At 22.9% G+C, this 21,535-nt stretch overlaps 1 protein-coding gene across 2 annotated transcripts in view; it reads left to right on the forward strand.

Annotated features, from left to right (window-relative positions):
* LOC117182153 (uncharacterized protein PB18E9.04c-like) overlaps positions 1 to 21,535 on the forward strand; it is a 78,248-nt gene that overhangs the window by 43,075 nt on the left and 13,638 nt on the right. For both annotated transcript variants that reach the window (XM_033375203.1, XM_033375204.1), the window contains one exon: positions 68 to 171. In XM_033375203.1, the coding sequence (XP_033231094.1) occupies positions 68 to 171 (104 nt within the window). The remainder of the gene's footprint in view (positions 1 to 67; positions 172 to 21,535) is intronic.

Raw genomic sequence — 21,535 nt, forward strand, 5'->3', positions numbered from 1 at the left:
CAAAAAAAAAACAAATGCAGCTTGAATAATAAAATAAAAAGTGTAGAACGGAAAATCTGCTCCTCAGGGCCACAAGCGACTACAAGCCATCAGACATTTGCTCCGGTCATGTATCCGTGTCCAGCGCCATCCTTATACATGCCGCAACAGTATCAGTATTCACCAATGCCGGTAAGTTTCCTCACTCGACGATACAATCCCCCGTTTTTAAATAATCGAAAAATGGTATTTTGAGGCATCACAAACGTGGTTATCGTTGGGGTTTTCCTACTTCTTTTTGTTTGTTTATAAACGCGTGTTCTCAGGTGCTGAACCAAGTTTAAATTACAGTTTAAGGTTGATTGTATTTTTTTCATTTTTTATGGTAATATCCCCCTCCTTTACCCCTTTTTTTTTGAAAGAATTCCTTCTTTCCCTCTTTCTTCTTTTTGATAAATTACCCCAATTTCTCATTTTTTTCGCTTGAATGCGAAACTGAATTAATAGAACGTAATGAAAACAAGATTCATTTTTTTTTTTAGGTTGAAAATTCAATGGAGATATTTTTTGGAAAATTTCTTTTCTTTCGTTAAAATTCATCTTTTTGGGATAAATTTTAAATACTTGGTTGAAAGTTTAACTATTTTGTTAAAAAATAATTTATTGTGTTGTAGGTTTATGATTTTTGTGGAAAATTTAACTATTTTGTTTTAAATTTTTCTTCTTTTTGGGTTAAAAATTTATTTTTTTAACTGTAGATTTAATTATTTCAGCTGCAATTTTCTTAAGTTAATTGAGACATTTCTTGGTTGAAGATTCGACTTTTTTTTGGAAAATTTGTTGTTTTTTTTTTCATTAAGAATTCCATCTTTTTGGTAGAAAATTCAATTACTTTTTTTGAATTGAACTATTTTATTAAAAATTCATTTATTTGTTTCAAGATTCATAATTTTAGTTGAAAATTCATCTTGGTTGAAATAACTATTTTCTTGAAAACTTTTTGTTTTTTGAAAACTCGTCTTTTTTCGTTATGGATTAATTTTTTCATTGGAAATTCAACTTCTTGGTTGAAAATTGAATTATTTTGTCAAAAATTATTTAATTTTGTTGAAGACTCATAATTTTTGTTGAAAATTTAACTATTTTAAATCCATTTATTTTGTTGAAGATTCATAATTTCAGTTGAAAATTCATCTTCTTGGTTGAAATAACTATTTTCTTGAAAAGTTTTTTTTGTTTGATAATTTTTTTAACTGAAAATGCAACTATAATGTTGTAAAAAAGTAAATGATTTTTTGAAAATTAATACTTTGTTGAAAGTTGAACTATTTTGTTAAAAATTAATTTATTTTGTCGAAGATTCATAATTTTAGTTGCAAATTCATCTTTGTTGAAATAACTATTTTCTTAAAAAACTCTTTTTTTTGTTTTTTGAAAACTTGCTTTTTTTCGTCATGAATTAATTTTTTCATTGGAAATTCAACTTCTTGGTTGAAAATTGAATTATTTTGTTAAAAATTATTTAATTTTGTTGAAGACTCATAATTTGTGTTGAAAATTTAACTATTTTAAATCCATTTATTTCGTTGAAGATTCATAATTTTTGTTGAAAATTCATCTTCTTTGTTGAAATAACTATTTTCTTGAAAAGTTTTTTTTTAATAATTTTTTTAACTGAAAATATAACTGTAATGTTGTAAAAAAGTAAATGATTTTTTGAAAATTAATACTTGGTTGAAAGTCGAACTATTTTGTTAAAAATTAATTTATTTTGTTGAAGATTCATAATTTTAGTTTAAGATTCATCTTCTTGGTTGAAATAACTATTTTCTTGAAAAGTTTTTTTTTTGTTTGATAATTTTTTTAACTGAAAATGCAACTGTAATGTTGTAAAAAAGTAAATGGTTTTTTGAAAATTAATACTTGGTTCAAAGTTGAACTGTTTTATTAAAAATTCATTTATTTTGTTGAAGATTCATTTTCTTGGTTGAAATAACTATTTTCTTGAAAACTTTTTTTTGTAATTTTTTTAAATTGATAATGTAACTGTAATGTTGTAAAAAAGAAAATGATTTTTTGAAAATTAATACTTGGTTGAAAGTTGAACTATTTGGTTAAAAAATAATTTACTTTGTTAAACTTATAATTGTTGTTGAAAATTTAACTATTTTTCTTGTAAATTCGGTTTCTTTTTGGTTAAAATTTGGTTAAAATTGTTTTTGCTGAAATTTTCTGAAAATTCAATTGAGATATTTCTTGGTTGAAGATTCGACTATTTTTTGGAAAATTCGTCCTTTTCGTCAAAAATTCATCTTTTTTGGTAGAAAATTGAAATACTTGGTTGAAAGTTTACCTGTTTTGTAAAAAGTCAATTTATTTTGTTGAATATTCATAATTTTAGTTGAACATTCATCTACTTGGTTGAAATAACTATTTTCTTGAAGACTTTTATTTTGAAATTTTTTTAACTGAAAATGTATTGTAATGTTGTAAAAATATAAATGATTGTTTGAAAATTAGTATTTGTTTACAAGTTTAACTGTTTTGTTAAAAATTCATTTATTTTGTTTCAGATTCTTAATTTTAGTTGAAAATTTATCTTCTTGGTTGAAATAACTAGTTTCTTGAAAAATTTATTTTTCTGTTTTTTGAAAACTAATTTTTTTAACTGAAAGTGGAATTGTAATGTTGTAAAGAAGTCAATGATTTTTTGAAAATTCGTCTTTTTCGTGATGAATTAATTTTTTTCATTGAAAATTTAACTACTTAGTTGAAAGTTGAACTATTCTTTGAAAAATGAATTAATTTTGTTGAAGATTCTTAATTTTTGTTGAAAATTTAACTATTTTTCTTGTAAATTCATTTTCCTTTTGGTAAAATTTTTTTTTTCAACAGAATATTTAATTATTTCAGCTGAAATTTTCTAAAAAGTCAATTGAAATATTTTTTGGTTGAAGATTCGACTATTTTTTGAAAAACTCGTCTTTTTTCGTTAAGACTTCATATTTTTGGTAGAAAATTCAAATACTTTGTTAAAAATTAATTTATTTTGTTGAAAATTCATAATTTTAGATGAAAATTTATGTTCTTGGTTGAAAGAACTCTTTTTTGAATCATTCTTGAAAACTCGTCTTTTTTCGTTACGAATTAATTTTTTCACTGAAAATTCATTTTGTTGAAGATTTATAATTTTAGTTGAAAATTCATCCCTTTAGATAGAAAATTTAATCATTTGTTGAGAAAACGTATGTTTGGGTTGAAAATTCAACGATTTTTTTGGTGAAAATTCATCCCGTTAGATTGAAAATTTAACTATTTTGTTGTAAATTTGTTTTCTTTTTAGTTAAAAGCTAATTTTTTGAACTGAAAATTTAACGATTCTAGCTAGAGGATTCATTAATTTGGTTTGATATTCATCAATTAACGATTTTTTTTTCTTTTTGAGAATACAACTGTTTTTTTTTCTTTTATTTTTTTATATAATTCGTCGTTTTATCTTAAAAGTTCAATTCTTTCGTTGAAAAAATGTATGTTTGGGTCGAAAATTCCACTGTTTTTGTGAAATTTCGTTGTTTTGTTTTTCGTCACGAATTCATATTTTTTTGTAGAATATTAATCTTCTTTGTTGAAATAACTATTTTCTTAAAAACTTTTTTTTTATTGAAAAATATATATTTTTTTAAACAAAAAATGTAACTGTATCGTTGTAAAAAAGTAAATGGGTTTTTGGAAATTTGAAATATTTTGTTAAAAATTCATTTTTTTTGTTTAGATCGAAAATTTAACTATTTTGTTGTAAATTTGTTTTCTTTTTAGTTAAAAGTTTTTTTTTTAACTAAAAATTTAACGATTACAGCTGAGGATTTATTAATTTGGTTTAATATTTATCAATTAACGTTTTTGTTGAGAATTCAACTGTTTTTTGTGTTCTTTTTTTATTTTTTTTAAAAGATAATTCGTCGTTTTAGGTTAAAAATTCAATTCTTTCTTTGCAAAAACGTTTTGTTGGATTAGAAATTCAACTATTTTTTAGAAAATGCATCTTTTGGGTTAAAATCGTTTTTTTTTTTTCTTAAAAACTTCGTTTTGCATGAAAACTAATTTTGTTAACTAAAAATGGAACTGTGCTGTTGTAAAAAAATAAATCATTTTTTGAAAATTTAACCATTCCAGCTGAAGATACATAATTTTCATTGAAAAAACGTCTTTTTGGGTTGAAAACTCAAGTATTTTTTCGAAAATTCGTCTTTTTTTGTTACGAATTCTTATTTGTTGGTAAAAATTCAAATACTTGGTAAAAATTCATTTATTTTGTGGAAATATGTCTTTTTTGTAGAAAATTAACATTTTTTAATGAAAGAACTATTTTTTTTAAACTTTTTTTTTAAACCAATTTTTTAAATTGAAAATTTAACTCTAATGTAGTAAAAAATAAACGTTTTTATAATTTGAACGTTCGTATTTTTTGGTAGAAAATTAATCTTCTTAATTGAAAATTCAATTTTTGTTGTAAAAAAATTCGCTTTTTCGGTTTAAAAATTTATCTCTCTGTTTTGGACGATGATTCATCTATTTTGTCGAATTCAACTGTTTTTTAGTTAAAATTAAAATACTTTTTAGTTGAAATATCAACTATTACATTTTTCGTTGAGAATTCTTTTTTTTTTAAATAACTATGAGCTTAAAAAACTTTTTTTTCAAAATTTATTTTTTCATCAGAAAATGTAACCAATCAATTTTTTATTCTTGTTAAAAAAGAATTTTTTGAAGTGAAAATTTAACTTCCATTTTAGTTAAAATTAAATTATTTTTAAGTGCAAAGTTTACTATCATATTTTTGATATAGAATTCATATCTTTTGGTAAAAAATCCTACTATTTGGTGAAAAAAAAGTTAAAAGTTAAAAAAAAAAGTAATTTTTTTCAACTCATTTCTAAAGGATAATCTTTTTGGCTTGAAAATTCAACTATTTGGTTGAGAATAACCCTCAAATCGTACACTGGTGCGAATTCGCACGCGAAGTTTTTTCATTTTGTTGGCATTTTCGCAAACATAGCTGCAGCGGATTATCCCCACGTATATTAAATATGTGTGATATATGCTAGTTGTTCATTACATATTCAATATATTAAATAAATAATATTAACATTGGAAAAACAAACCAATTCGCAGCAGTGTACCGTTTACGTATGTTGGGTTTGGAGTGTACCGTTTGAGGGTTAAATTCTTTTGTTGAAAATTTAACTAGTTTGTTTAAAAAAAAAATCATCTCTTGTCGAAAATACATCTTTTTCTAAAAAAAAGTTATGTTTTCTGTTAAAAATTTGAAGATCCTTTTTAAATATTCATTCTTTTTGTTGAAAATTCATCTATTTATGTTTAAGATTCATAATTTTTTTGTGGAAAATTAATCGCTTTGGTTGAAAACTAGTTTTTTGTTTTTCAGGTGAAAAAATAGTTTCTTTAAACTATAAATTTGACTTCCATTTCTGGGTAAAAACTGATTTTTCTTAGTTAAAATTAAACTATTTGCTTGAGAATTCATGTAGCTTTTTTAAAATTCGTATTTTTTAATTGAAAGTTAATAGTTTTTTGGTGGAAAATTATTTTTTTCAGGTGAACATTTAACTATTATATTTTTGATTAAAAATTATATATTTTTTCGTTCAAAAATCAACGAATTGGTTGAAAATGGACCTTTTTTTAGTGTAAAACTCAACTAATTCGTTGAGAATTAATGTACCTTATTGAAAATTCGTATTTTTTTAAAATGAAAATTAATCATTTTTGGTGGAAAATTAACTTTTTTCAGGTAAAAATTTAACTATTATATTTTTGGTTGAAATTTATATTTCTTAGTTAAGAAATAGGTGCATTTGAGGTTGGTTGTCCAAATGTTTTTTCTGAATTCTTGGTTTTATTTTCAGGAATTCAGACATTAATCTTTCTTGGTTGAATATTCAACTATTTTGTTTGAAAATCCTACTATTTGATTGAAAATTAAATTCTTTTGTTGAAAATTTAATTATTTTGTTTTTTAAATATCATCTCGTCGAAAATCATGATCTTTCCTGGTTGAGAATTCATCCTTTTCAGTCGATAATTCAACTGACTTCTAAAAAATTAATCTATTTGCTTTAAAAACTTGACTATATGATTGAAAATTAACCTTTTTTCAACCCTTAAAGGGCAAAATTTCGTAAAATTACATTAAGAGCATACTGGGTGTTATATACCCAAGGGTATTCAAACGTGTGCTGTGCCGACGGTATTGGAAGTTAAAAAAATCCTTTTAGGAAAAAAAATTTTAAAATGATTTCTTTCACTCAAAAATTCATAACTTTTCAAGTTTTTGATCTTTTAACTTTAAATTTTACTTGAATACTTCCGAGATACGGCGTTTCAAAAATAAAATTAGTCTTTTAGTGTTCGTTCCAAAGAAGGTATTTCCTATAAAAAATAATAGGTGCATTTTATGGTTGTTGTCCACATTTTTTTGTTGGATTCTTGGTTTTTATATTCAGGAATTCTATACATTAATCTTTTTTGGTTGAAAATTCAACTATTTCGTTGAAAATCCTTCTATTTGCTTAACAATTAAATTATTTTGTTTAAAAAAAATCATCTCTTGTCGAAAATTCATCTTTTGCTAAAAAAAAAAAGTCATGTTTTCTGTTAAAAATTTAAATATCCGTTTTAAATATTCATTCTTTCAGTTAAAGATTCTTCCATTCATATTTTTTGGTAGAAAATTAATCGATTTGGTTGAAAAAATTTTTCTTATGTGGAAAAAATTTTTTTAACTATAAATTTGACTTACATTTCTGAGTGAAAACTGATTTTTCTTCGTTAAAATGAAACTATTTAGTTGGGAATTCATGTACCTTATTGAAAAATCGTATTTTTGAATTGAAAATTAATAGTTTTTGGTGAAAATTTAACTATTATATTTTTGGTTGAAATTTATGTTTTTTAGTTCAAAAATCAACTAATTGGTTGAAAATTTGTCTTTTTTATTTCAAAATTCAACTATTTGTTTGAAAAATTGTCTTTTTTAGTTCAGTATTACACTGTTTCGTTGAGAATGCATTTTTTTAAATGGTCTTTTTTGGTGGAAAATTATTAATTTTTTTTTTTAATTCAAATATTCCAGTTAAAGATTTATAATTTCTTAAGGATCATATTTTTGGCTTGAAAATTCAACTATTTGGTTTAAAATTCAACTTTTTGATTAAAATTCGTCTCCTTTGCTTAAAAAATTAATCGCTTTTGATAAAATATTAATCTTAAAAAAAAAATAGGTGCATTTTATGTTGGTTGTTCAAATTTGTTTTGTTGTATTCTTGGTTTTATTTTCAGGAATTCTATACATTAATATTTCTTGATTGAAAACTCAACTATATTGTTGAAAATCCTACTATTTCGTTGACAATAAATTATTTTGCGGAAAATTTAACTATTTTGTTTTTAAAAATAATCATCTCGTCGAAAATTCATCTTTTGCTTAAAAAAAAAAAAGTAATTTTTTAAAAAATCATCTTTCCTGGTTGAGAATTCATACTTAAAAATGTAAGAAAAAAGATTAAACTTAAAAAAAAATTAAAAATTAAATTAATTAATTTAATTAAAAAAGTTGAAAATTTAACTTTTTTTTTTAAATTCGTCTTTTTTTGAGAATCTAATTAAAATGTTTTTAACCTAAATTTTAATGAAAATTCTTGTTTTTTGTATCATTCATCTCTTTTGAAAGAACAGTAATATTTTTTGCTTGAAAATGCAATACTTGAAATTTCCACAGAGGTCTAAATAAAATTAAGGGGCATTTTCTGATATTTGTCTATTATTTCTGTAAATTCGATATATAATTTCCCTAAAAACTATGTTGAGTATGAAAAAATACTATAAAATAATTCGTTCTTTTCTGTATAAAATATAATTGTTACATAATTTTGACATTATGTTTGCGTAGCCTAATTATCGAAATATATTACAAATATAAAAAAAATCCCTCTTAATTTCGTTCGAGTCCCTGAATTTCCGGAATATGATACCTACATTAGGGCGATTTAAAACCATTTATTTTCCTATTTTCGTCAAAAATCATCCCATTTCCCCTGATTTCAGATTATTTTTTTTAGCATTTTGAGGCCTCTGAAGTGTCTGATTTTATCATAGTTAAAAAATCCCATTAATCTAGAACTTTAATTAAAACTTGGTTCAGCCACACACCGTGGCGGGGTAAAGTTTTCTGTCGTAATTAAAAAATTTTGGAATTTTACTAAATGTAATGGAGTGTCGGTTGCGGTTTGACAGACAAACGGTCTTATGGGGGAAGCAATACCACCGGCGTTTCTACACAACCCTCAGCAAATGCCTACTTACGTTCTTCTCGACGCTATACAGTATTGAGGTCTAAAGGTACATTGGTCTATGGCGTCTACTTTTTTTTTTTTTTTTTCGTTTTTTTTCTAATTTTTTTTAGTAGCAGCATGCACTGCAATTTGAGCATATTTTCTCTGTGTCGGCTCATATTTACCGCATGAACTGTTGCTGTCGCATGCTCAAAAGCACCTACCTTATTTTTTCTTGCCATGAATTTGCGTTATTGGTTTCTTTTTTTTTCGTTATATATATTGAAATTTTTACAGTTACAAGGACTGACAAGGGAATCGGGATTATTTTCCGATTCATTATCCTCCAGGTAATAGGCAATTATTAAAATTGTGAAGGTTGTAGATCAGGCGGTTGCCGCTCGAGATTGTAAGCAGAAAGTCCGGGATCGAATCCTGCTGCCAACATTTATTGTTAATTTTTTTTTTATTGCAATTGGCTGTTCAATTTATTTAAATCAAGCTGACATATTGATTGCTAACTTTTTTTTCATATGAGAAAATTTATTTTTAAAATCTTTAATGTAAGAAAAGTTTTTTTTTGCGTCTAGAAAATCCTTATTTTGTCTTCAGTCAATTGATTATTATTATTATTATTTTCAGATGAGATTAAAATTAAAATAATATAATGAGGATAAAATAAATGTTTCAGGAAGTCAGGAAATCAGGGAGTTTTTTTATAAACTGAAGTTGAATTTAATTAGATTATTTTGTTGTAAATTCAAACAAATTAATAAAAAGTTATTTTTATATTTTATATATTATATTTTAAAATATTTTATATAATTCAGATATTCTATTTTACTGTTAGAATTCTGATATTCTTTCAGAGAATTTTTTGTACCTGGAAAACCTGGAAATTTGAAGCTATTTTTTTTTTAAGACAAGGAATTCTTTTGGAAGACGGGCTTAATTTTTTTTTAATTTAGATATAAAATTGAATAAAAATGATTCTTTATTTGTAAAAGTAGTTTTATATTAGTGCATTTAACTACTTTGTTAAAAGTTAGTTTTTTAGTTTGAAATCAATTATTTTGACTGAAAATGTAATTATTCTAGTTTTGGTTGAAAATTAATAGTTATTTATCGAAAATTCGTTCTTTTTGCTAGAAAATTAATCTTCTTGATTATAAATTTAACTCATGTTAAAAAACCATTCTCAGGTAATCATCTCAGGAAGTTTTTTATAAACTAAAGTTAAATGTCATTTTATTATTTTGTTGTAAATTAAAAAAAAGTATATATTAAAAAGTTTTTTCCACTTTGTTTTAAAAGTTAACTCTTTTGTTGAAAAATTCGTCTTTTTGGTTTGAAAAAAGATCTATTTTGGTAGAAATTGTTATTTGTTTGGTTAAAAAGCACAATCGTTTGATATACAATTAATATGTTTAGTTTGAGGATTCAACTATTTTGTTGAAGATTCGTATTTTCTTTTTTGTCGAACTGAACTGTTTTTCGTTTAAAATAAAAATATTTTTTGCTTGAAATATCAACTATTACATTTTTCGTTGAGAATTCATCTTTTTTGTTGAAAATTAAATTATTTAGTTGAAATTGGAACTACTTTGTTAAAAATTGATTATTTTGGTTGATGGTTTATCATTTTATTTACAAAAAGTTGTTTTTTTTTTGTGAAAAATTGAACTATTTTTTTAAAGTTTTGTTTAGTTTATTTCTTTTGTTAAATATTTAAATATACTATAGAAAATTCGTTTTTTTTTTAATGAAAATTTAACTGTTCTATATTTCCAGCTGAAAATTGATATTTTTTTTAATTGAAAATTCTATTTGGATGAAATGTTTTTTTATTGAAATTTAATCCTATTGTTTGAAAATTTACCTGTTTGATTGAAAATTCTATTATTTGTTAAAAATTTATTTTATTTGTAAAACCAACTTTTTTTTATGACATTAAACTTTATTTTTATAACTAAAAATTGATATTTTTTAATTGAAAAATAATGCATTTTGTTGAAACATTTTTTTTTTTTTTTTTTTTTTTTTTTTTTTTTTTTTTTTTTTTTTTTTTTTTTTTTTTTTTTTTTTTTTTTAGTAGAAAGTTAATCTTTTCAGTTGAAAGTTCAACTTTTTGGTTAAGAATTCATTTTTTTCTGAAAATTCTACTTTTTTGGTATGAAAATTCATCTTTGGGTTTAAAATGGAACTATTTGGTTAACAATTTATTTATTTATTTTTTAAGATTTTTCTTATTGTAGAAAATGAATTTTTTCAACTATTATTTTTCCTTGAAAAATTATTTTCTTTCGTTTTTAACTTATTTGGTTTGATTGAGAAATTGTATGTTTGGATTATAAATTCAATTAATTTGATAGGAAATTCCTATTTTTGGGTTAAAAATCCAAACATTTGCAGGAAATTCTTTTTTTGTTTAAAAATTCAACATTTTAAACGAGATTTTTTTTCTTTATTAACAACTTTCTTGTTTAAAAATTCTAAATAACAAATTTTTTATAAAAATTTAATCTGGTTCGAAAATTCACTCATTTAATTAAAAAATTATTTTATTCAGTTAAAATTTTGTTTTCTATATGAAAATTCTTTTATTTTGTTGAAAATTTTACTTTCTTGATAGGAAAATTCATCTTTGGGTTTAAAATGGAACTATTTGATTAATTTTTTTGAAATATTTTTCTTATAGTAGAAAATCAATTTTTTCAACTATTTTTCCTTGCAAAATTATTTTGTTTCGTTTTTAAATTAATTTTATTTCATTGATAACTCGTATTTTTGGGTTAAAAATCCAAAAATTTGCAGACATTTTTTTTTTTTAATTTAAAAATTCAACATTTTGAACGAGATTTTTTTTCTTTATCAATTGATAAAACTTTCATGTTTAAAAATTTTAAATAACAAATTTTTGTGTCGGAAATTAAAATATTTTTGATGGAAATTATAACTATTACACTTTTTTTTTGAGAATTTATTATTTTTCATCAAAATTCAGGACTGGTTAAAATTCAAATATTTTGTGAAAATGTAACTATCTTGTTGAAAATTTATGTTTATTTTCTTATAAGAAGATTAATTTTGCTAGTTGAAAATTTAACTTTTTTGTGAAAAATTCGTTTTTTTTTTCTAGTTAAAAATTTATTTCCCAAATTCCAAGCTTAATGTGTCTATTTTTCTAGCTGAAAATTGATCTTTTTTGTTGAAAAATCATGTATTTTGTTGAAAATTGGTCTTTCTTGGTATAAAATTAATCTTGTGGGTTGCAAATTCCACTATATTGGATTAAAAAATAATTTTTTAGATTGCAGATCCATTATTTTAGTTAGAAATTCCTTTCTATAACTGAAAATTTTGCTATTGCTTTTTTTGTAAACAATTCATCTTTTTTGATGGAAATTTAGACTTTTCTATTATTCGTTAAAAATTAGTTTTGTTTTGTTTAAAAATGGTTTTTTTGTTTGATTTCTTTTGTTGGAAATTTATATTTTTAAATAGAAAATTAACTATTCTATTTTATAATAAAAATTATTTTCTTTGGTTGAAATTTCGTTTTTATTTTGTTTAAATAATTTATTTTTGTAACTGACAAAGTGACTTCAGTTTTTGGTTGAAAATTTATATTTTCAGCTGAAAATTCACGTAATTTGTTAAAAATTTGTCTTTGTCGGTAGAAAATTAATCATTTGGGTTGTACATTCATTATTTTATTTGAAATTTAATTTTTTAACTGGAAATTTCGTTGTTTCATTTTTGTGGACAATTTATATTGTTTAATAGAAAATTAATATTCTTTGTTGAAAATTCACCTTTTTGGTTAAAAACCTGTTTTACTGGGTTAAAAATAATTTTTGTTTCTGAAAATGCAAGTCCTGTATTTTTAATTAAAAGCTTATATTTTTTAGCTTAAAATTCATGTGTTTTGTTAAAAATTTGACTTTTTTATCCAATTTTCTTTTGGTTTGAAAATATTTTTTGGTGAAAATATCAACCATTACACTTTTTCTTTAGAATAATTTTGATCGAACATTTATCCCTGGTTTAAAATTAAATTATTTGGTTGAAAACTCATTTGTGACTGTTGGCACTAAAAGTTTTTAAAAATAATTTAGAAACCAAATTTTTATCGCATTGTATTATACTTTTTGTATATAAAAGAAAAATGTAGAACGGTCAAGGAAAATAAATTTTTTTTAGCAAAAATTTAGAGAAAGTCGGAGAATTTTGAAACTTTGTAGCAATCTTGATAGGTATTTTTTTCCATATGAATAAAATTTTTGAAAATATTTTAGCTTGAATTAATTATATGCAATACTCAATTGCAATAAAAAAACTTCGAATACAAAAAATTGCAACAAAAAAAACCGACAGCAAGAATCGAACCTAGATTTTCTGGTTACGAACTCGGAATGCTATCGCCTGATCTAACCAGGAGTTAGATTGTTATTTGCTGGATTATTACTTTACAATATTAAAAGTTTGGTCATTACCTATTTCTGGGAGGAGAATTAATTTTAAAAAATCTGTCGGGTGTAAGGTTCCTTTGCGAATTCATTTGAAATCAGAAAGGGGAATTGAGAAATTATATGTAAAATAATAAAAACTTTACAAATTCATTTTTAATTATTCAAAAATGAAATTTGTATTTTTTTTTCTAATTTTAATTTAATTGCATTTCTTTAGTTGTTTTTGAGTATCGTTAATTAATTATTTTGATTAATTTTCTTTAAGTTAAGTGTTTTTTGGAGGATATTAGCTCAAACTTTTTTTTCAAGTAAATGTTTGTTTTTTTAACTTTATAGTTTTTTTTTATATATTTCAGATATTCCAATTCACTGTTAGAATTCTGATATTTTTTCAGGGATTTTTTGTGTCTGGAAAACCTGGAAATTTTAAGGTTTTTTTCAAGCCCGGGGAATTCTTTTGGAATGCTTAAACTGTTCCAGTTAAAAATTTATCAGTTGAGTTAAAAATGACATTTTTTATATAAAATCAATCTTTTTGTTTAAAAAATAATTTTTTTAAATTGAAACGTAAAGTATTCTGTTTAAATATTCATCATTTTAGTTAAAAAATTATCTGCTTGGTTTAAAATTCAACTATTCCAATTGAACTGATTATTTTAGTTTGAAAATTTGATGTTTTTCTTGTGGAAACTTAATTTTTTTAACTGAAAACTTGATTATTTTTTTGAAAATTGATTTTTTTTAAATTATAAATTCATGTTTTTTTCAGAAGCTGTCTTTTTTGTTGAAAAATATTCTTCTTGGTAGAAAATTAATCTTCTTATTTAAAAACTTATGTTTTTATTTAAAAAATAATCACTTTGTTTGGAAATTTTTTTAGGTTAAAAATTGACCTGTTTTGTAATGCAAAATTAAAGTATAAAGTTGAGAACCCGTCTACTTTTTTGAAAAATCGTATTTTTTGTTGTTGAAAATTCATCTTTTTGGTTGAAATGTTAATTAATTCAGATAATGATTCTTCATTTTAGTTACAAATTTACCATTTTGGTGAAAATTTAACGTTTTAAATTAAAAATTTAACAATTCTATTTTTATTGGAAATTTATCTTTTTTAGATTACTATTCAATAAGTAGAAACTTAAAAAAAATTATAGGAATAAACGAAAAAGGTGAAACTCCAGATAATCTCTAATTTTTATTTTTTTTTTGCATTTTGAAAACTTGAGAAGATTTTATGGAAAACCCAACCTTTAGTTTTCCTAAATTTTAATAAGTCAAACTTTCATCATAACATTTTTTTACCTTTCGTTTTTTTATTTACAAAAAATTAAGTAAAAGTATAAGTTTGGATTTTTTGTTAAAATCTACTTTTTATAAAAAATTATAATCTCAACAGAAAATTGGAATATCTGAATTAGATAAAAAAATGTAGAAACTTTAAGAATTTTTTTTTAATAGTTGTCAAAAAGAAATGGAAAAAAATATTTTTTGATGTTCATTGAAAATTGCCAACTTTATCTGCCTCTCTGATTTCAAAAAGTTAGTTAAGGATTTTGAAAATGGAAATAAGGTTACAGTGCTGAAATGGATCTTTGATGCAGTGTATGAAATTGTAAATATTGCATTGTTTTTCACGATGTTATAGATAGAATAAAAATATATTTTTTTATTTAATTGTTCACGCTTACTGTTACAGGAAATATTTAATTGTTGGCAATTTAAAAATAACATTATTTATTCATGTTTTTTAATTTAAATTTGATCTTTTTTCGAATAATATTTTTAAAAAATATACGTATTTAAAGTAAGTTAGTTTATTAGCGGGCTAAAAACGGAATATTTTGAAAATTAATGTTGTAAAAGAAATTTTTCAATTTTAAATTTTCATGCTTTTTTTATGCATTAGTAGATAATGGTATTTTAATGTCTTTGCCTTAAGGGTTATCCATTAATTACAAAAGGCTTTTCTACAATCGAATAAATAATTCTCTGTAAAAAATATTTTGAGGAAAATTTTTGGGATGTTTAAAAAATAATTTTAATGATTTGGTAAAACTATGTCATGAGTATTTAATCCATAGCCCTTATGGAGTTTTTAAAAACTTTTATTTGGCAAAATCTTCTAAATTTTTATTCAATTTCGCTTGGAAAGTTATTTTTTTTAAATAACTCAATGCAATTATTTTATTCGTTTTTTCATTCCGATTTGTGAAGAACATTTGCCAAATAAAGGATCTAAACTTTACTGAATGTTTTACATTATATATACATGCAATCACTATTTACGAAAAGTTCAAAAGAGTAAGTATTTTTACTCTTTTAATTATTGGAAGCATTACAATTGTACAACACACATCTTGAAATAATTACTAGAAAAGTCAGTTTTGCACATTAATTTTACAGTTAAAAACGCAGTCTAATAATGTTGATTTGAACGTCACCCTGCTTCTAAAATATACCGTTTGAAATGGAGTTGAATTTTCAGATGTTTGGTCTACGAATTTTTATTTTTTTGTATTTGATCTTTTTTGCAGTAAAAATATAAAAGGTAAAATTATAAGTAAAAAATATTTATTTTTTTTTTAGAAAAATGTAAATTTGCTCATAAAACTGAATTTAGACATTAAACTTTTTAATTGAAACGAACAAATTACATTTTTCTACTACTACAGCTATAAAAAAAGCTTTCGTCTTAAATCTTATAAAATTCCTTTTGATGTATCTTGAAATTTTATATAAATCTAATGAATTTCATTGAAAACTCCTTGAAATGACATGAAATCTGATATTTCCTGAAATCCTAAAAATTGATTGAAATGCCTTGAGAGCTTTTAAAATCATTAAAATCCTCGGTAATTGGATAAAATCGTTTAAAATCCCGTGGACTATTTTAAAATAGCCTGATACATTAAGATATTATTAAATTCTTTCAAATCTTCCGAAATTCTTTAAAATCGCATGTCATTTTTTTATAATTCCTTAAAATCTTTTTAAATTTCTTAAAAATTTTCAAATCTCTTAAAAATTTCTTGTAGAGTCCTGGAAAGTATCTTTACATTTTTTAAGCCCTGGAAAATGCATTGGCATCGTTTAAAATACCCTGAAATCTTTTATATCCTTCGAAATCTCTTAATTATTGTATATAAATTCTTGGAAATCAATTAAAATCCTAATATCTATAAAATTTTGTGGAAATATCTTGTAATTTTGTTAAGCTCTTCAAGGTTCCTGGGAATATTTTCAAATACCCAAAAATATCTGAAATCCCTTGAAATTCTTGAAATCTACTCAAAATTCTTTGGAATCTTTCAAAATAACCTTAAGTCTTTCAAATCCATTTAAATCCCTTAATTCTTGTGGATAAATTCTTTAAAATCCATTAAAATTCCATCAAATCCTTTTAAAAAATTTTATAAATCACTTGACAATTTCGTAGAGTCCTCTAAAATACCCAAACATATATATATACATATTATACATATGTATATACATATACATATATACATATTATACATATATATATACATATTTTTTAATCCGTTGTAATCTTTTTAAATCCTTTGAAATATTTGAAAATCTCCTAAAACCTTTCAAATCTATTAAAAATGTATTAGAAATTTTTAAATTATCCCAAAATTTATCAAATTATTTGAAATCTTTGAAAGTATATTGAATTTTTTAAAGATTTTCAACATTCCTTGGAATCTTTTAAAATACCCTAAAATCTTTAAGTTCCAAAAAATATTTTGGTGAATCCTTTAAAATTAAAAATTAAACTAAAATTAAAAATGCCTCAAAAAGAATCTTTTCAAATACCCTAAAATCCTTTGACATCCCTTGGAATTTTTTTAATCTATTAAAAAATCCTCTAAAATACCCTCAAATCTTTCAAATCTTTTTGAAAATTAATTGAAAACTTGTAAAGTATCCTATATTCCATCAAATTAATTGAAATCTTGGAAGTATCTTGACATTTGTTTAAGATTTTGGAAATTCCTCGGAATATTTTGAAATACCCTAAAATCTTTAAATGTCTATAAAATATTTTGGCGAATCGCTTAAAATTAAAAAAATTAAAAATGCCATAAGAAGAATCTTTTAAAATGCCCTAAAAACCCTTCCAAATTCATTCAAATTCTTAAGTTCATTGAAGATTTCTTGGAATCTTTTCAGATACCCTAAAATCCTTTGAAATCCCTTGGAATTTTTTTAATCTATGAAAAATTCCTTAGAATTCTCTAAAATACCCTAAAATATTTGAAAATCTCCTATAATCTTTCAAATCTTGGAAGTATCTTGACATTTTTGAAAGATTTTAAACATTCCTTGAAATCTTTTAAAATACCCTAAAATCTTTAAATGCCTATAAAATATTTTGGTTGCATCCCTTAAAATAAAAAATTAAATTAAAATTAAAAGTGTCTCAAAAAGAATGTTTTAAAATACCCTAAAATCCTTCGAAATTCAAATTCTTAAGGTTATTGAAGATTTCTTGGAATCTTTTCAAATACCCTAAAATCCTTTGACATCCCTTGGAATTTTTTTAATCTGTTATAAATTCCTTAGAATCCTCTAAAATACTCTAAAATATTTGAAAATCTCCTCAAATCTTGGAACTATCTTGAAATTTTTTGAAGATTTTAAACATTCCTTGAAATCTTTTAAAATACCCTAAAATCTTTAAATGCCTATAAAATATATTGGTGCATCTCTTAAAATTAAAAATTGAATTGAAAAATAAAAAATGCCTTCAAAGGAATCTTTTAAAATACCCTAAAACCCTCCAAATTCACTTCAAATTCTTAAGTTTTTATGGAAGATTTCTTGGAATCTTTTAAAATACCCTAAAATCCTTTGACATCTCTTGGAATTTTTTTAATCTATTAAAAATTCCTTAGAATCCTCTAAAATACCCTAAAATATTTGAATATCTCCTCAAATCTTGAAAGTATCTTGAAATTTTTTTAAGATTTTGAACTTTCCTTGAAATCTTTTGAAATGTCCTACAATCTCTATATGACTATAAAATATCTGGGTTTATCTCTTAAAATTTAAATGTAAATTAAAAATTCAAAATATCTTAAAAAGAATCTTTTAAAATACCCTAAAACCCTTCGAAATTCCTTCACATTCTCAAGTTTATTGAAGATTTCGTGGAATCTTTTCAAATACCCTGAAATTCTTTGAAATCCCTTAAAATTCTTGATATATATTAAAAATTCCTTATAATCCTCTAAAGTACCCTAAAATATTTGAAAATCTCAAATCTTGAAAGTATCTTGAAATTTTTTTAAGATTTTGAAAATTCCTTGAAATCTCTTGAATTACCCCACAATCTTTAAATGTCTATAAAATATTTTGGTGAATCCCTTAAAATTAAAAATTAAATTTAAAAAATTGAAAATGCCTTAAAAAGAATCTTTTAAAATATCCTAAAACCCTTCGAAATTCCTTCACATTCTTAAGTTTATTGAAGATTTCTTGGAATCTTTTCAAATAGCCTACTAAATTCCACAGTTCTTGTAGATAAATGGTTAAAAATGTTATTAAAATATTATAAAATCCTGTCGAATCTTTAAAAATAACGTAAAGTTTGAAAGTTTCTATAAGATCCTTCAAAATCTTCCGAAATACTAGAAAATTCTTTGAAAGTGGATTCAATTTTTTTAAATCCCGGAACTTCATTAAAATCCTGGGAAATTCCTTGAAACTTTTTTAATGTCTTGAAGAATTCTTTGAATCCTTTATCATACTCTAAAATATTAAAATTAGTTTGCAATTTTTTGATAAATCGCTTTAAATTTGGTAAAACTTTTGAAACATGCTTAGAATCTTTTGAAATACCCTAAAATCTTTCAAATCTTTAAAAATTCCTTCAAATTCTTGGAATTTATTGAAAATTCCTTGGAATCTTTGGAAATACTCTAAAATCTTTAAAGTCCCTTGAAATCCCTTAATATTATTATAATTTATGTTAAATTCTTTGCAATCTTTTTAAATATCCTCAATTTTTAATTTTTTGAAATCTTTTAAAATACCCAAAAATATTTCAAATCCTTCGATTTTTTTTTGGAAGTCCCTTGAAATTTTATAAAACTCTTGAAAATTTTTTCATTGGAACTTTTTTAAATGGCCCTAAATCTTTAAAATATTTTGAAATTCCTCAAGTATTGACGCTAAATTCTTTGTAATCCATTAAAATTAAAATAAATAAAATCCCTTGGAATATTTTTAAATATCCTTAAACCCTATAGGTCCTATAAAATCTTTCAGAATCTCTCGAAAACCCAGTAAATTCTTTAAAAAGGAATGCAAGTTTTTTTTAAAAACCTTAACATAATTAAAATCGTTGGAAATCCTCAACAAATGTAAATCACTTGAAAAATCTTTGTAATACTTAAAATAACTCTAAAATATTTCAAATCTTTAGAAAATTTTGGTTAAATCCTTCAGAGTTTTGTAAAGGTCTTTAATTTTTTTGTATCTTTTAAAATACCTTAAAATAATTTAAATCCTTTGAAATCCCTTCGAAATCTTGAAATTTATTGAAAATCCTTTGCAATCTTATAAAATATTCATAAATCGATCCTGTAAAATAAATTCAAAATATTCCAATAAACCAGGAAATTCTTTAAAAACTGATGCAATTGTTTTAAATCTGTGAACATCATTAAAATCCCTGGAAATTCCTTCAAAATTGGTTTATCTCATATAAAATCCTTGGAATCCTTAAAAATATTTTAAAATATTTAAAATCCTTTGCATTTTTTTTTATAAATCTCTTGAAATTTTATTAAGCTTTTAAAAATATCTTGGAATCTTTGAAAATACCCTAGAAATTGTTTAATCCTTTGGAATCCTTTTAAATACTTTAAAATATTTGAAAATATTTTTAAATCTTTGAAATCCCTCAATCTAAAAATTTTAGAAAATTCTTTATTCCGAATATTACTAGAAATATTTGCAATTATATTCAAATAATTAAAATCCCTTAGTTCCTGTGAAATGTTTTGAAATTTATAGAAATTGATGAATTAAACGTTATTTTTTAGGTTCGGGTACTTTTTAAGGTATGAAAGTTTTAATTTTGAAAATTTCTGATAAGAAACTCATCTCGCTAATCATGATTGCAAATAGCAAAATAAAAATCAAAAACAATCCGTTAAACTTGACATCTGAAAGTTCAACTCAATCCGTTTGAAATCCAGCTACTTTGTTGTTGCAAAAATTGGAATATTTTTATTTTTGTGCCTTTTTGAAAGCTGAACTTTTTTTTTAATTTTCAAGCTTAAACATCCTAGTTTTTTGTCATGTAAATAGTGGTGTAATCCCGAAAAAAACGGCCTGGGGGTATTTTCCATAAACTACGTTAGTTGGTTGCTATGTGATTGAAAATTTAATTTTTTTTATACAGCTATATTTTTAAAAAGTTATATTTATTATCTAAAAACTAAAACTACTATTTGGTTAAAAATTTATCCTTTTCAGTTGAAAGTTCAAATTTTAGGGTTTAAACTTCATGTATTTTGTTGAAAATTCATCTTTTTGGTATAAATTTTATCCTCTTTGTTAGAAATTTATCCTTTTTGGTTAAAAATGAAATTTGTGGTTGAAAAGTCAATTTTTTAATTTAGGATTCAATTATAGTTGAAAATTCAACTATTTTATTTTAAATAAACTTTTATGTTAAAACTTCTACTATTTCGTAGGGAATTCATATTCTTGACTTAAAAAGTCAACAATTTGGTAGAAAATTAAACTATTTCGTTCAAAATTTATCGATTGTTATTATTATTTTTTTTTTTTTGGAGAGGGAGAATTCATCTATTCTTGAAAGTTTAACTGTTTTTGGTTGAAGTTTAATATTTTTTTCGTTACAAAATATGACTATTTGGTTATAAATAAATTTTTTTAATAAGAAAATTGAAGTATTATGCTGAAAAGTCATCCTTGTTGATTGAAAATTAAACTATTAATTTGAATATATATTTATTTTATTAAAAATTTGTCCTTTTTAGTAGAAAATTATTTTTTTGGGCTAAAATTCGTCATTTTGAGAAGAAAGTAGTTTGAAAGTTAAACTATTTGGTTAAAAATTTAACTATTTTGTTGAATTTTTCTTCTGATATATCAATTATTTAATTTTTTTTGTTGAGAATTCATCTTTTTGTTGAAAGTACAACTGTTTTTGGTTGAAGTTTCATATTTTTTGTTCCAAAATACGACTGTTTGGTAATAAATTAATTTTTGTAATCAGAAAATTTAAGTATTTTGCTAAAAAGCCATCCTTTTTGGTTGAAAATTCAACTACTCATTTAAAAATGTAGATATTTCATTAAAAAATTGCATTTTGTTGTTGTTGTTGTTGTTAAAACTCATCATTTTGGAGAATAATTCATCTTTGTAAGCTGAAAATTAAACTTTTTGATTGAATATTCAACGATTTGGTTCAAAATTGAAACATTTGATGAAAATTCAACTCTAGCTGAAACTTTATTTATTTTTTTGATTTTTTAATTTTTTAATTTAATTGTTTTTCCTAATTCAACTGTTTTTGGTTAAAGTTTCATTTTTGTTCTCCAAAAAACAACGGTTTGTTTATAAATTCATTTTTTAAATTATAAAACTCAAATAATTTGTTAAAAAGTCAGCCTTTTTGGTTGAAAGTTCGACTATTTATTTGAAAATATTTATTTTATTAAAAATGTGTCCTTTTTTGATAGAGAATTATTT

This window comes from Belonocnema kinseyi, chromosome 10, assembly GCF_010883055.1.
Source record: "Belonocnema kinseyi isolate 2016_QV_RU_SX_M_011 chromosome 10, B_treatae_v1, whole genome shotgun sequence".
Classification (NCBI taxonomy): Eukaryota; Metazoa; Arthropoda; class Insecta; order Hymenoptera; family Cynipidae; genus Belonocnema; species Belonocnema kinseyi.